General features: G+C 35.0%; 1 protein-coding gene across 1 annotated transcript; it reads right to left on the reverse strand.

The window, feature by feature from the left end:
• Positions 1-228: 228 nt before the first annotated feature.
• On the reverse strand, positions 229-7,384 carry LOC127853677 (uncharacterized). Its single transcript, XM_052388377.1, has 7 exons — positions 7,358-7,384; positions 5,797-6,577; positions 5,158-5,370; positions 4,146-4,439; positions 3,261-3,770; positions 2,579-2,794; positions 229-1,888 (listed from the first exon to the last, which is right to left on the reverse strand). The coding sequence occupies exons 2-7, from the start codon at positions 6,560-6,562 to the stop codon at positions 1,548-1,550; spliced, it is 2,340 nt and encodes a 779-aa protein (XP_052244337.1). The 5' UTR covers positions 6,563-6,577; positions 7,358-7,384; the 3' UTR covers positions 229-1,547.
• Positions 7,385-8,073: the final 689 nt, after the last annotated feature.

Consider the following 8,073-nt stretch of genomic DNA (forward strand, 5'->3'; position numbering starts at 1 on the left):
ATATAATACACCTAAAAAAGAACAGGACAAAGAAACAAACATTTTAACAAGCAGAACGACATTAAACATAGTAGAACATCCATAATATACAACATAATAATTTTATTTTTACAAACAGAGATTAGTTTTTGCTAAGCGCGTTTTGATCGTTAAAATGTAACTTGGGATTCGAGGGGAGTGGGAGCTATTGGCGGTTATTAACATGTTTTTATTAGTTAAAAAAGAGAATAAATTCACTCATTTATTTACAATACAACACTTTAAGTTACAATTAAAATGGACAAAAACAATTACTTTCTTGCAGCAATTAAACATCAAACGCAAGAATATAAAAAACGGGAAAAACAAAGTAACACAATAATTACAAATTTTACTTTAAGCGAGACGCCGCATACATAAGCGGCCAAAACAAAAATATACTTAATAAAGGACATTATTTATTTCTTATCTAAATGCTTTTAGAGTAGATAATTAAATACTTAAGTTTATCATACATTTTTAAAGATATTTATTTCAATATGTTAAAAAAGTACATGTTTTTCACGAACATTATATGTTCGTTGGTTGGTAACCAACGTGAGCGATCATATAAAATAGCAAATAAAATTTCATTTAAAAGAGATTATATGTATGTGCTACAGGACATGTATGAAAGCATACTTAAATATTGTAAAGTGTTTCCGTCATCCGTTAAATTAACCGGTTACATAAGTAAGTTAACTTTGCATATTTTTAGTAACATGTTGCAACCCGTTTGAATGCCTTTCGTTTTTAAGTCAAAACACAATGAGGTACATGGACACTATAAGTAAATTTCCAACATCGGTTGAATTTTTGAGGCAGCTTTGATTTGCAATGCAATTACATGTTCTTTAACGCAAATGCTAGGCATGCATTTGTCATGTAATGGACATAGTTATTATTACTAAACTTCTTTTTTATAATATTATTTTGTTGAGTGAAAAGTATGATCAAATGCAATATGGTGAAAAATCATAATAAGGCCATTTTAACAACTGTTAAACGTTAGGATTGAGAATTGATGGTGCAACACATGAGGTGTCACGGATGAGAAGTATTTGATAAGTTACCTCGATATAATAACATGTATGTATACTAAATATATAACTTAATATAGAACCTTCCATTAGATACCTAAATAAGTTAGCTGTCAGGAGTTTTTTTTAAATATTTATTAGATTATTTGGGTTTAGTTCTTTGGAATATATATTGTATTTCATAACAAGTCAAGATTCATTCCGCAAACTGCAAACCGGTTGACGCTGTAACAATGTTTTCGTTTTTTATTAGATATGCAAAGGTAGTTTAAAGTAAACAAAACGAAAAATATATGATAGATGTTAAGAGTTAAAATTTACTCGAAAAAAGATTTCTTTTAAATATATTAATTGCTAAAATTCAATTATTCAGTCCCATCCATAAAATACATTTTCAAACAAGATGTACATAATCAAGTTTTACCATTTAGAAAATGATGAAAGTCAAGGCTATAAGGACTTGAAATTTTCTATTTTCGGTTATTTAGTTCATTGTTTTGACTCTCCGGGTCTGCTAAATCGTTGTTGTTGCTGTTGCATTTGTGGAATGTTGAAGAGACCAAACAAAAAGGGATCAGCTGCAGACATTTCAGACACTTTAGCTGAAGGCAATCTGGACACACTTTCCATCTTGTGGTACATGAAGTCGATTTGCTCCGACATACGTTTAATTGTTGGCATCATTTCGGTATTTGAATCAAGTGTGTTAATTCTGGCCGAATCCCTTGCAGTTTTAAATAATTCTTCATGGACCCGATGAAGCTCTTCATAAAATGTTTTTGTTAAATCATTCCTTCCCGATGTCGATAGCACAGCCTCGACGAACGTTTCTGGAAATAATTAAATGGTGATAATAACATACACAAGATGCATAGCTATAACAATACTCAAAAGATTATCTGAAAAATATGATAGATCACCATTTCGACTGTAACACAAATTTGGTGTACACATTGCTTCATGTACATACCGTATTGAAATTTCAATTTCAATATCCAAAAGTTATATAGTAGGGCGCATACAAGGGACCCTTCACATACATTTTACGCCATTTAATGTCTTATTTCAACATAATGATTAGAACATCTAACTAGTCTTCTAATAATGACACGAGCTCCTTTGTTTACGATGAAACAAGCCAAGCAGCTAATAGAAAACAGCAGCCCTAGTAACTACAATTTTATAGAAAAGCCTTAAAGAAATCAATTGCTCCATCAGATCCACTGCTGTTCTCACTCGAGCTCATTCTTTAAAGTTCTAAAGGAAACGCAATATCGATTATATCGATTTTATCGGCATAATTAACTTGTAAGCGGTTTATCCGTTGTTGGTAAACAATAGAAACTATTTTTGTTAAAAATTTAACACAACAATAAATATGATAATATTAAACAGGCCACTTAACACATGTCTCATATATAGAGTAGATAACCAAACAACGTATGGAAGCTACTGTTGTTATAAATAACTGACATATTTCGTTCTTGAAATTTGAATAAAAAGCAATATATTGCCTATACCGAATTTTATAGGACCTGGACGAGAACGAGCCGTTTTGTAGAATACTGCTTCAAGTATCCTTTTCGTGTCTGCCTTAAAATTGTTGTTCCATACGTCATCGTTTTCAAGAGTATATGCCTGCTTGAGTTTGTCGATGTCGCCCTCATGAAGCTTGCTGCTGATTATTTGCAATAGTTTTACTGCCGGCTCAGTCAAAACGAATTCTAGAATCGGCACTAAACATATACAGAAACTATGTATTAAACTTACTGAAATGCGTCTTGACACGATATGACATACACACACTGTTTAAGGTATGTTCAAAGTAATTCCTAATGTTTGAGTTGTATCGCTTCAAAATTAGGTTTAGTATCCAAGTTTTTGCCTATTAATTCGAAAAATCATACCCATCGTGTTATACCCCAGTGTAATGGTTGCCATAAGGTTTACATTGCAATCTAGCGACTCTTAACAGCGGTTATCAATAAGCAGATGCAGAGTAACAGTATTGCAAACCAAGAATAACTCAACTGAGATAAAAAATATGATAGATGCAATATTTAATGGTGTTTTAATGTACTGTATGAAACTCTTGGATATAAACACATGTTTTGGTCGCATATTTTAGTCTTTTAAAAGATGTTTCGTTCTCTATAAGATACAAATTAAATAAACTATTGCAATACCATATAAATTACAAACCTCCGAGCGGTTGCTGCATAGATATGTTTTCAAACCCTTCTAGAAGCGCTTTACCAGATGGCGTTAACGCCAACAAACCTTCTAAACTTGCGGTTCTGAGTTGGTTGGCATATACGACCCTTTGTGCTGTAAATATTTGAGCTCTTAGTTCTCGTTCATTTTCTATGTTATTCCACTTATTATAAATATTCATTAGATCGCAATGAAAAACGAGCAATCTTAAAACATGACCAGGCTCAATTTTGTCTTTTTTCAACTTCTCTAGCTGCGATCTATATAATTCGAGACATCTCTCGTATTCTTGTTCCATATTGTCAACTGGTGTTTTCGGCTTTAGGCTGCAAATAATAGTATCAGCCGCTTGTAAATCTAGTTTTAACTTATTGATGGTTTTGTCCATTTCAAGACATCTCAACTCAGTGGACTGCATGTGCCTTTCTGTGTCTTGCAATTGTTGGTAAACATTCAGAAGTTGCTCTTGATGATCACTTTGTATCGGGTATGGTTTTCCTGCGAATAAGTCAATGTATCTTATTGGCATATCATATATAACATTAATTTCTCATATATCATCAGGCATGATACGCTGTATATTCGTTCATCCCCAAGGAATAAACAATGCAAGGACACCATCAAGAGTGTACGTGTCTCCAAATTACGTATTCATTTGCCTTTTAAGTTAAAGATTGGCAATTCGTCTATTTGGTGTGAAATATATGCTATGGGCAATCGACGTAGAGTGATGGTTATTCAGCATATCATTATGTAATTTTGCCGTTATTTAAACATTTATCAATGTTAAATCAAGGTATACTGTGTCAAGGATTGATATCTCACGTATTTCATATCAAATGCAACACAATACAATTACATTGGTTAACATACCTGTGACAGCAAACACCTCTCCATTTACTTCGATTTTATCTATTCTATGCAGTGCAAATGCTGGGAATGTTTCCTTCTTTCTTAACATTTCTACAAGGACTTCAACATGATCATCTGGTATCATTAAAGTAAGTAGAAGGCTTGAAGATGGTTCAATACCGGCGATGAGGACAAATTCCGGTGGTATACATAGAATCTCCGCAATATGCATACGGGTAGCTTGAATGTCGCCTCTGGTGCAGCTCTGAAAATCCTTTCCTTCTAAGTGCCATTTCACAAACCTGTATCCGTTTACTGTAATAGTAAGGTTACATTAGTATGCATCTTTGAGATTTGAATACAATATTGATAATCAACTATACATGTATACAACCAGGTGTATTTTGAATACCGTAAACGGTTGAAACAGACGGCTTCAGAATTTTTTTCCCTTTTTGTTTAATATTTGTTTCGATATTTGATACATATCCATTTTCGTTGCACATATTTTTCTCGCCGACGTTTGTCAGGAAACATGCAGCGCTCATGATCAGTGTCAATATAAAATACATTTTTCAATTGAGTCACAATAATTTTAATATTGAACTTGATTTTTCTTGTACGCATTTAGTTTTTACAAATCAAGTTAAACCCATATTTCCAAGAACCGCTACTCTATCTGGCCGGAAAGCCAAGTTGGAAGAGTGCTGGGCTACACAACCGAAGATCGGGGTTCGATTTCTGGTATTGGCAAATTAGCCATGTTTGATTTGGTCATGAATTTCCTTCCTCGAAAATTCTGTCCTACCTCTTATTCAAGTAAAGCAGTTATAAGTTGCATACGTATGTTCACATAGAGCTGGAAAACCAGTCTACCCAGGAAAAGTGCAAATAATGTTAACTGACAGCCTTGATATACTGTTAAACACGATCAAACCTAATAAAATGTTTCTCGCTACCTTAGTGGTCAGTGTAACAGTACTCAAGGTGATCAAGCGTAAATGCTTTAATACGGTAATATTTTGCAACCAACCTGGTGCGTTGGAAGCAGGGTAGCACACCAATGTGTTTGGAATAGATCTTGCAAATTCAACAACGTCTTTGATGAGATCTTTTCGACCGAGTTCATAGAGAGCTCTCTGTAGAAAAAGCAGGTTGTCTTTTGATAGAAATACCCTCTGTTCCAATAATTTAAACAGATCTCTTGGGTCATCCGCTTTTTCCATTGCTTTCTTTCCTACAGCATCTGCAGGTGAAAATCGTATAAATTGAAGGTTAGTCGTATTAAACAATTTTAAACGAGCTTTCACATGCCGTTAACGCAATAGTCACAAGTTCAAATACATTCCATAATAATAATGTCAGTTGTTTAGTAGCCTTAAAAATAATTGCACGCATTAAGGAATAATACTTGTGTATTGGTAAGAGACAGATGAAGGTTTGTGAGAAAAAGGTTAACTGAACGTTAAAATAAGTAACTTCCCTTTTAATAAACAAGCGCAATAATAAAAATAATTGGGCACATACTTCCGGATCGATTGATCGGTGATGTCTATTTGTTAAATGAGGTGAAATTCTTGAAACAATTTATTAAGGGACGAAACTATTAAATGATAGTATTCTGCATATATAAACAAACATCGGTAAACATAACATCGATGAAAGAAGTCACCTTTAAAAATGAATTTCAGCTTGCGGAAGTCTTCAGAAGTCATCGCCTCAGCTAGTGAGTTGAGAAAAATATTGTATCGCCAGTTTGAATCGGGAGAACGTATGTCTGCAATGCTTTTTGGAAGAGTCCTCTCGTTAACAAATGGCCTGCCCAGTATACTGGGGCCACTGCCTTGCTGTGGTGACGGACTACCTGCTGTTCCAGTTGAAGCAGCTTCCGTGAAGAAACGTGGTGTATCAGATAAGTAAGTAGGCTGATCAAGCTTTGTCGTCGCAGTTTGCAAAGGAATGTTACTTAATGCATGTGAATTAAGAACATGCTCAGAAACTGACTTGGTGCCTGTTTCATCGTTTGAGGTTGACTGGTTTCCAGTGACCTCATTTTGTGCTGATTGGTCGTCGGTTACATCATTTAACATGGACCGGTTGCCAGTTACCACATTTGACGTTGACTGATCTCTGGTTACATCATTAAGCGCTATCTGAGTCCTAGTTACCTCTATTGATGTTGACCTTACTTCACACGACATTGACCGATCACCGATTACCTCACTTGTCGTTGACTGATCTTCTGCTATTTCAATTAAGGTTGACAGGTCGCCGGTAACCTCATTTGACATTGACTGATCTTTTGGTATTTCAGTAAAGGTTGATTGATCGTCTATCGTCTCATTTGCCGTCGCCTGGTCACGAGTTTCTTCTATAGGCGGCAGTGGCTCTGCATCAATGCTTGGCAGTGATTCAACTTGTCCTTTTATTAATGACATTTTTGGAGGCTGGATCTGAAATGTTAACCGCAACATATGTATACGCATAGGTTTAACATTTTTGACCGAATAAAGTTAAGTTTGAACAATACAATTTGCTCTTTGTGTTTACAGAGTCAATATGCATCTATCTTTTCTTTTAAAAAAGTACGTCATGGAAACGTTTATAGACTTAAAAATTGTGAATTCGTAGGAGAGTGGTACTTTAAAGGCACGCGTAACCTGCAATCGAAACATAAAATTGATATGTTTCAAACGCTTATGCAGGATTACTCGAAAGGTGTATACTTAATCACCATTGGTTAGCATCGACTTTTCAATAACATCAACCCGGGCTTTTATCGTTTTATTTAATAAGTTGTATTTTCATAATTGTATAGTTTATTGTGTCATTGCCTTAAATACCAAACTAGCATGATTTGTTTCTAAAGAACTGTTGTAAAACAAAGCGGTCAATATGCCCCTAGAGCGCTCACTTGTTTTCATGGTTGTGGCAAGTTTTGAACCCGATGGCATATTTTTTTGGAAATCGTTGTAGAGAATCACATTCTAATGGCACAATACACATATCAACACTGTGTGAATTGAGGCTTCAGAGTGTTTATACGCCACGGTTCGAAGAAAGTAGGGGTATAGGGGAATCACTGTGTACTTGTGTTTGTCTGTAAGTCTTTATTCCGGCGAGGATCACCTATACATGATCCCTTTTCAACTTAGAATGTATTTAACATAATTATAATGCATATAACAAACGTTCTTAACAAATATTTATTTATGAGATTGAAAGGTAAATACCTGGCATTGATAAGTGGGAAGTCGATCTCTGAAACAAAAATACCCACACAGTTTAATATTTGGAGTTCAACATCTTTCTACATATTACAACATTCAGCGTCAAAACAGTGACAAATTCTAGTTTCAAGTTATAATATATACGTCAATATCAAAAACAATCAACGCCATATCTGAAAATTGCGCCTGTTTAAGAGAGCACTATGTAATGTTTCAATGCGTATGTAATATAAAACCAGACTATTGCCAAGCAATATATGTCCCCTACCGGCTCCATCATTGTCAGGAATTCCACCATTGTCAGATTTTTTTATATATATATTTGTTGCCATAGCAACCAGAATTTGACGTAGGAACAAAATGAAATGACGTGCATAATGTCAATATTGCCATCGATCCATGTTTCAAAATTCATGAACAAATATTAAGAACTTTTTAAGTGATCGCACGATCCAGAAAAGTCTGACAGACAGACAGACAGACAGACATATATTCAGACAGACATACAGACAGACAGACAGACAGACAGACAGACAGACAGACAGACAGACAGACAGACAGACAGACAGACAGACAGACAGACAGACAGACAGACAGACAGACAGACAGACAAACAGACAGACAGACAGAAACACAGACACACATACACACAGAGCGAAAACCATAAGTACTCTCCGGTGAAACCGGTAGGGGACAAAAAAGTCCGCCGGAAGGATAGC

Source organism: Dreissena polymorpha, chromosome 12 (genome assembly GCF_020536995.1).
Source record: "Dreissena polymorpha isolate Duluth1 chromosome 12, UMN_Dpol_1.0, whole genome shotgun sequence".
Lineage (NCBI taxonomy): Eukaryota > Metazoa > Mollusca > Bivalvia > Myida > Dreissenidae > Dreissena > Dreissena polymorpha.

What these genes read in the sequence shown, in the direction of transcription:
- LOC127853677 (XM_052388377.1), bottom strand. Translation starts at nt 6,562, where the DNA reads ATGTCATTAATAAAAGGACAAGTTGAATCACTGCCAAGCATTGATGCA. An exon ending in TATGCAGCAACCGCTCGGAG is followed by an intron (nt 2,795 to 3,260) that starts GTTTGTAATTTA and finishes GTATATGTTTAG; the next exon opens with TGCCGATTCTAGAATTCGTT. An exon ending in TCCAGGTCCTATAAAATTCG is followed by an intron (nt 1,889 to 2,578) that starts GTATAGGCAATA and finishes AATTATTTCCAG; the next exon opens with AAACGTTCGTCGAGGCTGTG.